A 17,887-nucleotide genomic window follows, 5' to 3' on the forward strand; every position below is an offset into this window, starting at 1 on the left:
TTAACCCTAATATAATTAGGGTTAATATAGTTAATATATATAATGTAATACCTATATTAACTATAATATACTTAGGGTTAATATAGATAATATAGCTGGCGGCGGGGTAGGTAGATTAAATTAGGGGTTAATCATTTTAATAGAGATGGCGGCGGTGTAAGTGGCTTACATTAGGGGTTAATAAAATTAATATAGCTGGCGGCGGTATAGGGGGATTAGATTAGGGGTTAATAATTTTTATATAGGTGGCGGCGGTGTAAGGGGTCAGATTAGGGGATAAATAAGGTAGATGGCGGCGGTTTTAGGGGCTCACAGTAGGGGGTTAGTTTATGTAGATGGCGGCGGGGTCCGGGAGCGGCGGTTTAGGGGTTAATAACTTTATTAGGGATTTCGGGGGGGGGATCGCGGTTGACAGGTAGATAGACATTGCGCATGCGTTAGGTGTTAGGTTTATTTTAGCAGATCGCGGTTGACAGGTAGATAGACATTGCGCATGCGTTAGGTGTTAGGTTTATTTTAGCAGCCAGTTTAGGAAGTTACGGGTCTCCAATAGTCAGCGTAAGGCTTCTTACGGCTGCTTTTTGTGGCGAGGTGAAAATGGAGTAAGTTTTCTCCATTTTCGCCACGTAAGTCCTTACGCTGCATATTGGATACCAAACTGCGCGGGTTTGGTATACCTGCCTATGGCCCAAAAAACTACGGGCGACGGCAGAAATATACGCGCGTAACTTCTAGGTTACGCCGTATATAGGATACCAAACCCGCGCAAATATTGGCGTCGCCGGCTTTTGCGGGCGACGATTTTTAACGGATCGACCCCCATATCAGCAATTAACAAATTGAGTGATTACCAGATGCTACAAACACCTTAGGCTCTCTCAGCAAGTGTTGTGATTAAAATGCTGGTGCACAGTGCATACTTAAACACACTTTTGAAACAGTTATAACTCTTATCAAAAACATGTATATTATAAAAATGCTTCTATTCAAAACTAAAATGCATCCATGTGGATTCCCATTTTGGCTGGAATGTCCCTTTAAGGCTTGATTTATTTACATACAATTATAAATATATCTTCTTATAGCTATTGGTAATATGTCTGCACAGGTCAGCGCAGGAACAAGTGAAGGTTCAGTGGTCGAGACGCTGCATCTTCTTCCATATTCTTCTGCAACAAAAAGTTTCCTTCACATGTCTGTACCATATCAGGTGCTGAGTCCTGGGGAGTCTGTCATGGTCACATTAAAGGTAGTGTCTGCAAAAGAAAATGACGTCAAGAAGATCTACTATATGGTAAGTCATTTAGGGTCACTAATGGTCTCTGACAAACTAATAAACTGTATTTTCCTAAAGGGACAGTCTACACCAGAATTTGTATTATTTAAAAAGATAGATAATCCCTTCATAATGTGTTTTGCATATCCAACACAGTCATATTAATATATAATACTCAAATAGTGACTGCACCACCTACTATAGTATATTGTGCTCCGGCACGGGATGGAGTCTGGCCCTAGACTCAATACAAATATGATCCCAGCCAAGGAGTCTTAGAATGATAAGCAAATAATTTTTTAATGAATAAATAATTTATATATATTACAAGACAAAAAAAGAAAGACAAATGAGATGAGAGCTTACTCACATCCACACCTACCCGATCCAACAAACAGATCCATACCCCAAAATAAACCTAATAAATAAATGAATAATATATGTTCTCTAGAAACACAAGAATAAATTCTAACAATACTGGAAAGAAAAAGGTTATAAATCTAAACTGGAAAACACCCGCCCCACCCCGGGCGTCCCCAGGGAGTGAAGACACACTCCACCTATCACTTCAAAAGTAGATGTTATTCAAAAGTAGATGTCAATTATAACCAGAAAATCAAAATCCATATTGCAATATTTGTATCCAAACTGAAGAAAGTAAAAGCAAATTTCTTATGCAAAGTTCAAATGAAATACAAATGAAATGTCCTAAAATGTATCCAGCCAGAAAAAGGAAAATAAAGTTCTTTATGCAATGTTTGAAGTATTGTGGGATACAAAATAATTGTATGTGCTGGCCCTATTAACCCAGATCCTGTGGGTATAAACGTTTTGGGCTGAACAAGTGAAACTGATGCATATTAAAGTGTCCTTTTAAAAGTCGTGAAGTGAGCACTCTTGCAGAGTAACAGTCATACCCATATAAAATGCGGCTTCAAAACAAGGGACCAATTTGTGCTGGTCGGTATCCCTCTAAGTGTGCTGTCAAAGATGTAGCCACAAATATGTAATACAGGTTGCCATGCTATAGCGAGGTATGCTTATACAGTGAATCCAACCTCACACCCTTTCATTAGTATTCACTCACGGTATGGTTATAATGTTGCATATTGAGCCTGAATGCTCCCAGACTGTATCAAGACAAACAGTAGGTTAAAGCACCAGCGTCTCTGTACAGGTAACAATAATTTCAGTAAAGCTGCAAAGCCAGTCGTATCATACGATATTACCTGTGTCGTCTGAATATTGCCAGATATACCAATACCGTGAGACTTTTTCCCCGGCGTAATCTTCAGTGTGGAAATGGACTTACTGTTATGTTGATCCCATCTCGCTCCTTCCCACAGGCCAACCGTTAGCAGAAATTAGCGTGCAATGTGGCTGCCGCAATCAGGGTAAGTTCAGGTGGTAGTGTCTCTGCTGGTTCCGATGCGCGTTTCGGGGACTCCTCCCCTTTGTCAAGGAATGTTAATATATGTTTTACCTCTGTGATTACCTTGTATCTAAGCCTCTGCAGACTGCCCCCCATCTCAGTGCTTTTGACAGACATGCAGTTTAGCCAATCAGTGCAGACTCCTAAATAACTCCACAGGAGTGAGCACAATGTTATCTATATGACACACATGAACTAGTACTGTCTAACTGTGAACAACTTTCAACATGCTCTGAGCTAAGAGGGCGGTTTTCAACGGTTTATAAATCAGTTTGAGCCAACCTAGGTTTAGCTTTTCAAAAATACCACCGAGGGAACAAAGCAAATTTGATGATAAAAAATAAGTAGTTTAAAATGGCCTGCCCTATCTGAATCATGAAAGTTTAATTTTGACTAGACTGTCCCTTTAAGTCAATTAAATGGTATTAAAACAGTATGAGATTGTAATGTAAAATATTTAATTAAAAAACTTTGCAATATACTTTATTTATTTAGTCCACTTTCCTATAATGCAACGCTAAAGATTGTTGGTTTTCTAAATTCCACAGAGTTTCTATAAAGTAATGGGTGCCGCCACGTTAGAACCTAGGTTTTCCTGTTATCTCACTCTCCTGCTGAGAACAGTTAGGGACAGGCAATATAAAGAGACTGTACAAACAAGGCTGTGTGGTACATGCTATTATCTAACAGGGTTCACACACAGCCTTTGCACAAATTGTATTTTGCTACCTGATTTATATTTGTCCTTTTTTTTTTTCAGCAGAAAAACATAATTTATGTAAGAATTTACCTGATAAATTAATTTCTTTCATATTGGCAAGAGTCCATGAGCTAGTGACGTATGGGATATACAATCCTACCAGGAGGGGCAAAGTTTCCCAAACCTTAAAATGCCTATAAATACACCCCCCACCACACCCACAATTCAGTTTAACGAATAGCCAAGAAGTGGGGTGATAAGAAAGGAGCAAAAAGCATCAACAAGGAATTGGAATAATTGTGCTTTATACAAAAAAATCATAACCACCATAAAAAGGGTGGGCCTCATGGACTCTTGCCAATATGAAAGAAATTAATTTATCAGGTAAATTCTTACATAAATTATGTTTTCTTTCATGTAATTGGCAAGAGTCCATGAGCTAGTGACATATGGGATAGCAAATACCCAAGATGTGGAACTCCACGCAAGAGTCACTAGAGAGGGAGGGATAAAAATAAAGACAGCCAATTCCACAGAAAAAATTAATCCACAACCCAAATCAAAAGTTTTAATCTTTATAATGAAAAAAACTGAAATTATAAGCAGAAGAATCAAACTGAAAACAGCTGCCTGAAGTACTTTTCTACCAAAAACTTCTTCTGAAGAAGAGAAAACATCAAAATGGTAGAATTTAGTAAAAGTATGCAAAGAAGACCAAGTTGCTGCTTTGCAAATCTGATCAACAGAAGCTTCATTCTTAAAAGCCCAGGAAGTGGAAACTGACCTAGTAGAATGAGCTGTAATCCTCTGAGGCGGGGATTTCCCAGACTCCAAATAAGCATGATGAATCAAAAGCTTTAATCAAGAAATGGCAGAAGCCTTCTGACCTTTCCTAGAACCAGAAAAGTAGACATGAGCAATTTGGTTCGGATTGATTCGAAAATTCGGCAAATTCGGCAAATTCAGAGATTCGGATCGATCCAAATTTCCGAATTAAAATACTGCTGAATTTACTGAATAAATCCGAATTAGTTCGGATTTATTCGGTAAATTCAGATGGCCATGGATTACACTAGTATTGTACAGTATATTAGGTTATATCACTCTGCTATGGGTTACACCTAATATACAGAACATAATACTAGTCTAATACACAGAACACATACCGAAATTCCGAATTTCTGAACCGAACCGAATCGAACCGAATCCAGCCGAATTTTTGAATGAATCCGAAACGAATCCGAAACAAATTAATTAAAAGTTTTCCGAATTCGAATCGATCCGAAACGAAATTCGAAAAACTCTGAATCGATCCGAACCGAAACAAATTTTTCGATCATGCACATATCTACAGAAAAGATAACAAATAGACTAGAAGTCTTCCTGAAATCTTTAGTAGCTTCAACATAATATTTCAAAGCTCTTACCACATCCAAAGAATGTAAAGATCTCTCCATAGAATTCTTAGGATTAGGACACAAAGAAGGGACAACAATTTCTCTACTAATGTTGTTGGCGTTCACAACTTTAGGTAAAAATTTAAATGAAGTCCGCAAAACCGCCTTATCCTGATGAAAAATCATTAAAGGAGACTCACAAGAAAGAGCAGATAATTCAGAAACTGCAGAAGAGATGGCCAAAAGGAACAACACTTTCCAAGAAAGTAATTTAATGTTCAGAGAATGCATAGGCTCAAATGGAGGAGCCTGTAAAGCCTTCAAAACCAAATTAAGACTCCAAGGAGGAGAAATTGATTTAATGACAGTCTTGATACGAACCAAAGCCTGTACAAAACAATGAGTATCAGGAAGTTTAGCAATTTTTCTGTGGAACAGAACAGAAAGAGCAGAGATTTGTCCTCTCAAGGAACTTGCAGATAAACCCTTATCTAAACCATCCTGAAGAAACTGTAAAATTCTAGGAATTCTAAAAGAATGCCAAGAGAATTTATTATGAGAAGAGCACCATGAAATGTAAGTCTTCCAAACTCGATAATAAATCTTTCTAGACACAGATTTTCGAGCCTGCAACATAGTATTAATCACGGAGTCAGAGAGACCTCTATGACTAAGCACTAAGTGTTCAATTTCCATATCTTCAAATTTAATGATTTGAGATCCTGATGGAAAACGGGCCTTGAGATGGAAGGTCTGGCCTTAACAGAAGTGGCCAAGGTTGGCAACTGGACATCCGAATAAGATCTGCATACCAAAACCTGTGTGGCCATGCTGGAGCCATCAGCAGTACAAACGAACGCTCCATTATGATTTTGGAAAACACTCTTGGAAGAAAAACTAGAGGCAGAAAAATATAGGCAGGTTGATAACTCCAAGGAAGTGTCAACGCATCCACTGCTTCCGCCTGAGGATCCCTGGACCTGGACAGATACCTGGGAAGTTTCCTGTTTAGATGAGAAGCCATCAGATCTATTTCTGGAAGCCCCCACATCTGAACAATCTGAAAAAACATATCTGGGTGAAGAGACCACTCTCCCGGATGTAAAGTCTGGCGACTGAGATAATCCGCTTCCCAATTGTCTATACCTGGGATATGGACCACAGAAATTAGACAGGAGCTGGATTCCGCCCAAGCAAGTATCCGAGATACTTCTTTCATAGCTAGAGGACTGTGAGTCCCACCCTGATGATTCACATACGCCATGGTTGCGACATTGTCTGTCTGAAAACAAATAAACGGTTCTCTCTTCAGTAGAGGCCAAAACTGAAGAGCTCTGAGAATCGCACAGAGTTCCAAAATATTGATTGGTAATCTCGCCTCTTGAGATTTCCAAACCCCCTGCACTGTCAGAGATCCCCAGACAGCTCCCCAACCTGAAAGACTTGCATCTGTTGTGATCACAGTCCAGGTTGGATGAACAAAAGAAGCCTCTTGAACTATACGATGGTGATCTAACCACCAAGTCAGAGAAGATCAAACATTGGGATTTAAGGATATTAATTGTGATATCTTTGTATAATCCCTGCACCATTGGTTCAGCATACAAAGCTGAAGAGGTCTCATGTGAAAACGAGCAAAGGGGATCGCGTCCGATGCTGCAGTCATGAGACCTAAAACCTCCATGCACATAGCTACTGAAGGGAATGATTGAAATTGAAGGTTCTGACAAGCTGCAACCAATTTCAGGCATCTCTTGTCTGTTAGGGACAAAGTCATGGATACTGAATCTATTTGGAAACCTAAAAAGGTTACCCTTGTCTGAGGAATCAAAGAACTTTTTGGTAAATTGATCCTCCAACCATGTCTTTGAAGAAACAACACTAGTTGATTCGTGTGAGATTCTGCAGAACGTAAAGACTGAGCAAGTACCAAGATATCGTCCAAATAAGGAAACACTGCAATACCCCACTCTCTGATTACAGAGAGTAGGGCACCGAGAACCTTTGAGAAGATCCTTGGAGCTGTTGCTAGGCCAAAAGGAAGAGCAAAAAATTGGTAATGCTTGTCTAGAATAGAGAATCTCAGGAACTGATAGTGATCTGGATGAATTGGAATATGAAGATATGCATCCTGTAAGTCTATTGTGTACATATAATGCCCTTGCTGAACAAAAGGCAGAATAGTCCGTATAGTCACCATTTTGAATGTTGGTATTCTTACATAACGATTCAAAAATTTTAAATCCAGAACTGGTCTGAAAGAATTCTCCTTCTTTGGGACAATGAACAGATTTGAATAAAACCCCAGACCCCGTTCCTGAAAAGGAACCAGCACAATTACCCCAGATAACTCCAGGTCTGAAACACACTTCAGGAAAGCCTGTGCTTTTTCTGGGTTCACTGGATTGCGTGAGAAAGAAAATTCTCACAGGCGGTCTTACTTTGAAACCTATTCTGTACCCCTGAGATACAATGTTCTGAATCCAATGATTTTGGACTGAATTGATCCAAACATCCTTGAAAAATCTTAGTCTGCCCCCTACCAGCTGAGCTGGAATGAAGGCCGCACCTTCATGCAGACTTGGGGGCTGATTTAGATCTTTTAAATGGCTTGGATTTATTCCAGACTGAAGAAGGCTTCCAATTGGAAACCGTTCCCTTAGGGGAAGGATTAGGTTTCTGTTCTTTATTTTGTCGAAAGGAACGAAAATGGTTAGCAGCCTTAAATTTACCCTTATATTTTTTATCCTGAGGCAAAAAAGCTCCCTTCCCCCAGTGACAGTTGAAATTATCGAATCCAACTGAGAACCAAATAATTTATTACCTTGGAAAGAGAGAGATAGCAACGTTGATTTAGAAGTCATAACAGCATTCCAAGATTTAAGCCATAAAGCTCTTCTAGCTAATATAGCTAAAGACATATATCTAACATCAATTATGATGATATAAAAAATGGCATCACAAATGAAATTATTAGCATGTTGCATTAACTTAACAATGCTATACACATTATGATCTGGTACTAGTTGCGCTAAGGTTTCCAACCAAAAAGTTGAAGCAGCTGCAACATCAGCCAAAGAAATAGCAGGCCTAAGAAGATGACCTGAACATAAATAAGCCTTCCTTAGATAAGATTCAAGTTTCCTATCTAAAGGATCTTTAAAAGAAGTACTATCTGCCGTAGGAATAGTAGTACGCTTAGCAAGAGTAGAGATGGCCCCATCAACTTTGGGGATCTTTTCCCAAAACTCCAATCTATCAGTCGGCAAAGGATACAGTTTCTTAAACCTTGAAGAAGGAGTAAAAGAAGTACCCAATCTATTCCATTCCCTAGAAATAACATCTGAAATAGCATCAGGAACTGGAAAAACCTCAGGAATAACTACATGAGGTTTAAAAACCGAATTTAAAGGTTTACTATTTTTATATCAAGAGGACTAGTCCCCTCCATATCTAATGCAATAAACGCCTCTTTTAATAAGGAACAAATATACTCCATTTTAAATAAGTATGAAGATTTGTTAGTGTCAATATCTGAGGCAGAATCTTCTGAACCAGATCGATCCTCATCAGAGATAGATAAATCAGAATGTTGTCGGTCATTTAAAAATTCATCAATTTTATGAGAAGTTTTAAAAGACCTTTTACGTTTATTAGAAGGCGGTATGGCAGACATAGCCTTCTGAATGGAATTAGAAACAAATTCTCTCAAATTAACAGGAATATCCTGAGCATTAGATGTTGAAGGACCAGCAACAGGTAATGAACTACTACTAATGGAAATATTGTCTGCATGTAAAAGTTTGTCATGACAACTATCACAAACTACAGCCGGAGGAACAGTTACCACAAGTTTACAACAAATGCACTTAGCTTTGGTAGAACCAACATCAGGCAGCAGGATTCCAGTAGTAGATTCTGAGACAGGGTCAGATTGAGACATCTTGCAATATGTAAGAGAAAAAATAACATATAAAGCAAAATTATCAATTTCCTTATATGACAGTTTCAGGAATGGGAAAGAAATGCAAACAAAATAGGCCTCTGGAAACCAGAAGCAAAAAGAATTGAAGTCTTAAATAATGTCAAAAAGTTATGACGCCCACAACTGACAAAATATTTTTTGGCGCCAAAAACATCTGCAACTTACATGAGCGTCATAGATGATGCAACCTCGTGAAAAAACTCGGCGCCAACTAAGACCCCGGAAATGACGAAATTACGTCAACAAAAGTAATTCTCGTGCCAAAAAAGTCTCACGCCAAGAATGACGCAACAAATTATAGCATTTTGCGTTCCCGCGAGTCAATTTGAAAAATTCAGGTAAGAATTTTTTTTTATTTTTTTTTATATTTTTATGCATTTCCCAGATATGAAACTGACAGTCTGCAAAAAGGAAATATACTGATGAACCTGAATCATGGCAAATATAAGAATAAACATATATTTAGAACTTTAAATATAAAGTGCCAAACCATAGCTGAGAGTGTCTTAAATAAAAGAAACATACTTACCAAAAGACACTCATCTACATAAAGTAGATAGCCAAACCAGTACTGAAACGAGAATCAGCAGAGGTAATGGTATATAAGAGTATATCGTCGATCTGAAAAGGGAGGTTGGAGATGAATCTCTATGACCGATAACAGAGAACCTATGAAATAGATCCCCGTTAGGATGACCATTGTATTCAATAGGTAATACTCCCTTCACATCCCTCTGTCATTCACTGCACTCTGAGAGGAACCGGGCTTCAAAAAGCTGAGAAGCGCATATCAATGTAGAATTCTAGCACAAACTTACTTCACCACCTCCATAGGAGACAAAGTTTGTAAAACTGAATTGTGGGTGTGGTGGGGGGTGTATTTATAGGCATTTTGAGGTTTGGGAATCTTTTGCCCCTCCTGGTAGGATTATATATCCCATACGTCACTAGCTCATGGACTCTTGCCAATTACATGAAAGAAATACGGATAAAAAGAAAACTGGTTCAAACTCAGGAGCGACCATTTCTTTATAGAAACTAGAGACCTTTATAGAAACTAAACTTTTAACACCTTGGGGTAGATTTAACAAAGGTCGAGCAGACACAGCGAATCATGTCCGCTCGACCTCGCTAACTTTAACATTGCACAAGCATTTGAAATGCTTTTGCAATGCCGCACCCCTGCTCACTGGTGGCCAATTGGGCGCTAGCAGGGGCTGTCAATCCATCCCTATAAGATCGGATCAGGAAAATTTCAGTCTGCCATCTAAAAGGTTCCTCCAATCGTTGCATTGCCTTACGAGCTGGATGCCAAAGGGGGCACACAACGATTGGAGGAAGCCAGATTTGTCATCACTGTGCTAACTACAGCAGGAGCTGTGAGCAGAGGATCACCGGTCTGCTTTCCATAAAGACAGGTAAGTTTAAAAAGAAGCTTCAATTTAAAGTTTAATGAATGAAAGTGCCCTTGTTTTTAGATGCCGGGCACTTATTCATTAACCCTTTCCAGTCCTATAATTTTTTTTATAAGTGCGCCAGCAGGTCTTTATTTTAATCCCATCTGCCTGGCCCTGGCTGCCCTAGACCTCCTAGCTCAGGTGTACATGCAACTTGGGTTGTTCCACTTCCCCCCGGCTTCTTGCAGCAGTTCCGGTGCATGCGGGCGTCTCGTACCAGTGATCAGTGCACAACGCCACATTTAGCCTAGCTGTGGTGCTGTGCACCGATCACTGGAAATATATGGACATCCGCAGGCACTGGGACCACTGCAGGAAGCCAGGGGGCAAGCAGAACAACCCAAGTTGCATGTACACCCCAGGCCAGCACCTGCCCCGCCTCAGCAGGCTCCGTAGGAGTGCATGTGGACAGGAGATCACCTCCCAGGGAGTCCGCCTCATTCGGGGAACCAAGCGGGCGGGAAAGGACCCGGAATTTACCACCTTCTTGACCCTACCTGGTGGGGGATTTTCACTGGAACCACTGATTTAGATCCGCCTGTCACTGGGAACTTTGGCAGGAAGCCAGGGGGCAAGCAGAACAACCCAAGTTGCATGTACACCCCAGGCCAGCACCTGCCCCGCCCCAGCAGGCTCCGTAGGAGCGCATGTGGACAGGAGATCACCTCCCAGGGAGTCCGCCTCATTCGGGGAACCAAGCGGGCGGGAAAGGACCCGGAACTTGCCCCCTTCTTGACCCTACCTGGTGGGGAATTTTCACTGGAACCACTGATTTAGATCCGCCTGTCACTGGGAACTTCGGCACCCTAGAGGGAACATGTCGGAATTTATCCGACATTGGAGTGCAAGTGGTAAAACCTTTTGTTGGATATATTCCGACATAGGAACGGAAAAGGTTAAACTTTACATTCACTTTAAGTTCTCTGATATCATGACTAATGTAAACTCGCTAATGTGCTCACATTTATCTGCATATGATAAGAGTAAAATACAGTTTCTGAGAACGGAGAGCCAAATAGTCTGCAGGGAGAGGGAAGTTAAGGAGGGAAGTTGCTAGGTCTGCAACAATGTTGCTGTTTTGGGGGAGTGTCACTCCTACCTGTTAAGAAGGCTCTGCACCAGGCTTGGGGCCTCTTTTTCCTCTGGGACAGCTGCGAGTCTTTTTGCATCATCCATTTCTTGTCTTTTGATCGTCATGGACTATGTTCGATGCTCTTCTGTTCCTGCAAAGCACTCCAGGAAGGATCCGGTGCTTCGCCAACCTGCAGTGCTGGAAGAAGAGAGAGAGGAGATGAGTATCACTGAATTTCCTTCTCAGGAAATTCAAACTGTTACCCCTCCTATTATAGCTAACCCATTACCCACACCAGCACCCCTACTTACTATAGCTCCCTCAGGTCACTTAATCCATGTGGCCCAGGTGCTACAGGCTGACACTCAGCCCCCTATTCCCCTTCCTTCTCCTCAAAGGCCTTTGGTTACCCTCCCATTATGGTTCAGGCCCATCCATCACAGGGGGAGGCAAGCCAGCCAGCTACTGATATCCCTCAAGCCCCCAGCCATGTGGCTAACCCACTAGGTTGTATTCCGCTCACTAGGGGGCAATCTCCCAAAGTGGGCCTAAATATAGGGGCCTTGCTCCTATCCCAATCCCTTGAGGCCTTACAAGGCTTACCTCCTACCGCTGCCTGCGCGGTGTCTTCCCTCCTCCAGACCCTGGCCTCTCTTGTTGACCAGCCTTCTTCCCCAGCCGGGGTGGGGGCTGTGGCTGCTCCAGGATGAACTTTTCCTGGTGGTCTAGTGGAATCGATGGTCCACATGGCTCCCGGTGATCCTCTTGTAGGCTCGCCGCTAGGCCCCGCCCCTTCCGGTGACGTATTTCGGGTTTGTGTTGCTCACTTGCAAACAACTCCGGAGCAGAGCAGCAGGCAGCGGTGGTCTCTCCGGTATCCCAACGGTCATCCATCCAGGGCCCCACAGGTGAGTCCGGGTCCTTGGTGGGTGGGGATTGAGGGTGGGGGGTGGGCCCACAACGGCAGCAGCAGCGGCGCAAACCAGCCAGAATGGTGAGCAGGCAGTCCAGGGTGGGCACACGATCCTTATCACAGGGGCTCAATCCAGGTAACCATGCCCAGCACTTGGCCTCACTGCCATAGCGCACAGCTCAATTATTAACCCACACTCTGCAGGCCGCAATGCACAGGCAAGGGGTTCATTAATATTCAGAACACTGGGCCCAGACAACACACAGGGTCGGATTGTACAAGAAGTAGAGAGCAAAATCACGAAAGATTTGCTTCTAAAACCGCAACTGGGGGAAAGGGCTCCCAGCCCACTGAAAGTGGACGCCCTTAAGCCTTGGTTACTTCTTTATCCAGATCTGTTGATGGCCGGCCTCACCACTGGTTTTCTTATTCCAGTTACCGACTCGGTTAGCGGGTCTAATTCCCATAAAAATTTTAAATCGGCTTACCAGTTTCCCAAAATAATACAGGCTAAATTAGACAAGGAGCTTTCCCTGGGTAGAATCCTTGGCCCGTTTAAAAATCCACCTTTTCACAATTTAGTTGTGTCACCTTTAGGAGTGGTCCCTAAGAAAGAACCTGGCAAGTTTGGCCTGGTACAGCACCTATCTTACCGCAGAAGATACTCTGTCAATGATGCAATAGACCCAGCCTTAAGTTCAGTGCATTATCAATCCTTTGATGAGGCACTGAACTTGGTTAAGGCTGCTGGTAAGGGTGCACTCATGGCGAAACTTGACATTGAGTCTGCTTTTCGGCAACTACCTTTACACCCGTCAGCCTTCCATTTGATGGGGTTCAAATTTCAGGGCTCTTTCTATATTGACCGCTGTCTCCCTATGGGTTGTGCGTTGTCCTGCTCTCTCTTTGAGGCTTTTAGCTCATTTCATCACTGGGCAGTGGCAGCAGCAGTGGGGTATGATGCCATGGCTCATTACCTTGATGATTTTCTAATTGTCGGTTCCCCGGCTTCCAATCGATGCAGAACCATTATGGAAGCTATGCGCCTCTTAATGAACAAATTTGGCGTTCTCTTACCGAGGATAAAACCCAGGGACTGTGCTCTTGCCTTACATTCTTGGGGATCGAAATTGATTTCACTTTAATGTTGTGTCGTCTCCCTGTGGACAAGGTTTCAAAGATGTTACAAGCAGTGCAATCAGCTTCGTTAGCAAAGAGAATGACTTTACGACAATTGCAATCCCTGCTTGGTCTTTTGAATTTTGCCTATAGGGTGATCCTCTTAGGAAGAATTTTCAACAGGCGTTTACAAGCCCCATTGAAGGCTGCTCAGAAACAACATCGGCCAGTAGTCATGTCTCAGGACATGGTTGAAGACCTCTTAGTGTGGGAATCATTCCTACTCGAATTTAATGGAATTTGTCTGTGGAGATCGGCTCCTGTCCCTAGTCAGTCCCTCCATCTCTTCACAGATGCCTCTGGTTCCCATGGTTATGGCACATTTTATCAAGAGCAGTGGGCGGCCGGTCCTTGGCCCACGAGGTGGGCTTTGCATGGCCTTACTCGTAACCTTACCTTGTTGGAAATTTTTCAAATAGCCTTGTCCTTAGAACTCTGGGGCCACACAAAATAGTGCTGTCATATTTTGGTGCGATAACTTGAGTGTGGTGCACGCAATTAATAACCTGTCTGCATCATCCCCCTTAGTAGTTCAGTATCTTAGGCTGATAGTGTTGCGTTGCCTTCAGTTTAACATCAATTTCCTTGCCCAGGGAGTTAACAACTCCATAGCTGATGCCCTGTCGCGCTTTAATTGGCCACTTTTTAGAAAGCTAGCCCCGCATGCTGCTGCGGAAGGACTTATTTGTCCGGATTTCCTTTGGCAGCTGGTGGATCCTGGACCTCCCTGCTTCCGTTAATTAAACTTTCCCTCGCACCGCGCACATGGAACACCTATGTCAAGCATTGGAGGGAATAGGAATCCTTTTGCCAAAATTCAGGTCAGTCAGTAGCTCAGACATCTCACATCACACTGATGGAGTAACTCTCTTGCCTGAGAGCCAGTGACGTTCATAAAAATGCAGTACAATCGAGGTTAGCAGCCCTGTCTTATTTCCACAAATTAGTACACATGCCTTATATTTCCTCCAATTTTCTCATTAGGAAAATTGTAAAGGGGTGGGGCAGACTTGAGCATAAAACCCCGGATACGAGAGAATCCATCACTACAGACAGGCTTCGCAGTCTCTTATTGTCTTTACCTATAGTCTGTTCTTCCCTGTTTGAAGTCCTTTTGTTTAAGGCAGCATTTGCCCTAGCATTCTTTGGGGCTTTACGTATTGGGGAGCTACTGCCCCCTTCAAAGTCTGATCAAACATCAGGGATTATGTTGCACCACGTTTCAATATCCCCGAATACTGTATTGCTTTTCATCCCCAAATCTTAAACTGATCAAGACGGTAACGGCACTTGGCTTACCCTATCTTCACAAGCCGATAGTGTTTTCTGCCCTGTTTCCCTGTTAGGAGCCTACGAAAAAATTTGCCCCAATATTCCCGGCATGTTTTTACTTCATGCTGACCGTGCGCCCTTGTCCCAATATCAGTTTTGAAAGTCTTGAAGCTAGCAGTGGTGCATGCGTGGTTAAACCCCTCCACAGTGGTCCTGCACTCCTTTAGAATCGGGGCCACCACAAGCGCAGCAGCCTCTGGCACGCCAGCAGATCAAATACAGCACCTTGGCAGATGGCGGTCTAATAGATATGTTCGCCCACTTTCTTCTTCACAGGGTCCCAGTCTGCATTGCAAAAATTAACTGTTGTTTCCTTTCAGGTTGCTCCAGAAGGGCCTCGCGAGTTTGGATAGTGGGCCACTCCTTCGTCCATTGAGCATGCATTCGAGCCACAGCCATGCATGACAGCCAGCTAGGTTTCTCTTCCAATAAAGTTTCCCTACGATGGTTAGGCAGGAGAGGGATGAGTTGGAGGGACTTACCCACCCAGATAGGTGAAGCGCAGAGGCGGTGGGGTAAACCGGACATTCTCATCCTACACTTGGGGCGAAAGACATCAGCTCCATTCCAGCTTTGGAGCTGATTAACATCATCATAGCTGACATCGGCTGGTTACGGGCTTGGGCTCCCGGGGTGGCCATTGGGTGGTCTAATGTCATCGCTAGGCTCCATTGGAGATTTATGGGGACAGCAGGTGTGGCCTACAGGATCCGCAAGAAGCTAAATAGAGTGGTGGGCAAAGCTGTGGCTGGTGGTGGCAGTTTTGTTATCCGCCACGACAACATCACGGCCGGCGCTAAGCACCTGTATAGACCCGATGGGGTTCACCTCTCGGATGCAGGCATAGATCTTATGCTCCAAAATTTTAAAAATTCGATCATTAAGCATTTGCACCTCCAGCCCTAAAATAGAAAAATACAGGTTTATTTGCAAAAAAAAAAAAAAAAAAAGGTTTACTTGATTTATAAGTTATTTACCCCTAGTTATCTGATTTGTATTTATCCAATTGGCGGCAAGAGTTTCTCTTGGCGGGAGGTCATGGCCTGTTCCATTTGCAGATAGAGGGGTTGGGGTGGAGTAATGACCAGATGGCAAAGGCCGGGCAAGGCCTTAGGTAATTCCGAGGAGCCCCGCCTTTGTTTTTGGGTCTTTGCAACTCCCGACAACCTCATTGCCTCTATCCCGAGCGGAGTGTTCCTTCGCTGCTGCCCTTGGCCATTGACCTCCTGTCGTGTTGAGGCTAATTTAAATTCTCACTTGCCGCCATCCAAGTTTGCAGCCGGTTTTATGGTTGTTGTTTAAGTTATATTTAAATAAAATTGCCAGCAATGGTTTTACCCTCCACTCTTGTGTCTGTATTTTATTTATAGCCTAAGTATAAGGTTAAGTTATTATATATATGTCCACCTTATCTGGTAGCGACCAGCTAGGCCTTTTACCCTTATGCTGTACGTAGCAGTCATGTATACAGAACAAACAGTGTAAGATGATAGAACTCATATGGGAAAGTTACATCAGTTGACAAGCCGCAGGCAACTTCCTACACATTGTATGAGAATTCTGTCTCTGGTTGCTCTAAGCAAGGGGTACATACATACATGCGTACATATATAGACATATATATAAGTGCATTGGAGCTTAATGTTTCTGGGGGAAACTGACCAAGTGTTCTTCACTCATGGGCACTGCTTGAACTAAGTAAGTGCTGCGGAACTGGGTATACTAGGAACAGGAAGTGACATTTACCCAAGTAGTAGTACACGGTGGGAGTTGTAGCGCACAATAGGCATAAACAGTATGTATTTATCTTGTGAGTACCAAGTAAAGTGATCATTTGGGAACTATAAAAAACATAAAGAGTGACATTTATCCAAGCAGTGCATGGTGGGAGTCCACACTGGACTCTTGTCTTTATGTTTACCTTGTGAGTGCCTATATAGAACATCAACTAGTTACAACTCTTAGAACCCTAAAAAATGGTAGCCCAAATTAATGGTTAGACTATTAAACAAGGGAGGGCCAGATGAAACTATCTTGAGGGCCGCATATGGCCACAGGGCCGTTACTTTGAGACAACTTTTATAAGCCCATTATTAGAGACTTATTTCAATATATACGTCATAGCAAACCAGACTATCAAGTACTACTTAATGGGAAAGGAAAAAGTTATAATTATAACCAACTTTTATTATCCGGGTTAATTTTTGTTTAATTAAAAAAGTTTCTTTATAGTAAAGTTTGAATATGTTTTCTGACACTTCTATATGCTTTTCTTCCTCTCTTCAGTTTTATTTTTAACCTGAGACACTTAAGAATATTTGATTCAAACCGTATTACTAATATATACATAGTGTACCAGGGTTTTCCAGATAATGGGCTAGGTTACAAGTAGCGCTAACTGTTGCACACGAGCAATATCTGTTTTATCGCAGCTCTTTGCATGCGTCGGAAGTAGTAGTAGTGAACGTGTGATTGCAATAGAGATTTATACTCATCAGGTCAGCATGACTTGAGAGCTCTGGTTAACTGTTTCAATAAAAGCTGGAAAAAACACATCAAAAATATATTTTAAAATACACTCACAATCATAACTGTCTGAGAAAAATTATTAAAAAAAATATTGCATTAAAAAGGACTCAAACAGGTAAAGTCTCAGGTGTTAGAAAAAAAAGGCAGACAAAGAGATATAATAGAATAAAATTAAAAAGAAAAAAATGTGATAATAGAATTAAATTAGAAAGAAAACAATTTGTCATCTTCTTTTAATTTTGCATCTTTTTTATTATTTTCGTTTCTATAGCATCTCTGTTATCTTTCCTCTCTGCCTCTCTTATTTCCAGGTGCTCAGTAAGGGTCAGATTATTTCCATCAACTACATTTCAAAAACTGACTACATAAATTTACCAATTCCTGTCACTTCCTCTATGGTACCCTCTTTCCGTATTGTCGCCTACTATCACCTTCACTCAGAGATCGTTGCCAACTCAGCTTGGGTGGATGTCACAGATGAATGCGAGGGCAAGGTAAGAATTACTTTCATCAGCCCATAACGTTCAGATATATTAAAACTTAAAGGGACAGTCTACTCCAGAATTTTTATTTTATTATAAAGATAGATAATGCCTTTATTACCCATTCCCCAGT

The 17,887-nt window shown here is 42.0% G+C and overlaps 1 protein-coding gene across 1 annotated transcript in view; it reads left to right on the forward strand.

Moving 5' to 3' along the window:
* The window catches only part of LOC128644408 (complement C4-B), a gene marked incomplete at its 3' end in the record, with an annotated part of 166,648 nt that overhangs the window by 78,500 nt on the left and 70,261 nt on the right, over nucleotides 1-17,887 (forward strand). Inside the window, exons 9-10 of the mRNA XM_053697032.1 lie at nucleotides 1,109-1,294; nucleotides 17,584-17,766. Coding sequence (XP_053553007.1) covers nucleotides 1,109-1,294; nucleotides 17,584-17,766 — 369 coding nt within the window. The remainder of the gene's footprint in view (nucleotides 1-1,108; nucleotides 1,295-17,583; nucleotides 17,767-17,887) is intronic.

The sequence above is a fragment of the Bombina bombina genome, unplaced genomic scaffold (assembly GCF_027579735.1).
Source record: "Bombina bombina isolate aBomBom1 unplaced genomic scaffold, aBomBom1.pri scaffold_745, whole genome shotgun sequence".
NCBI classification, from domain to species: domain Eukaryota; kingdom Metazoa; phylum Chordata; class Amphibia; order Anura; family Bombinatoridae; genus Bombina; species Bombina bombina.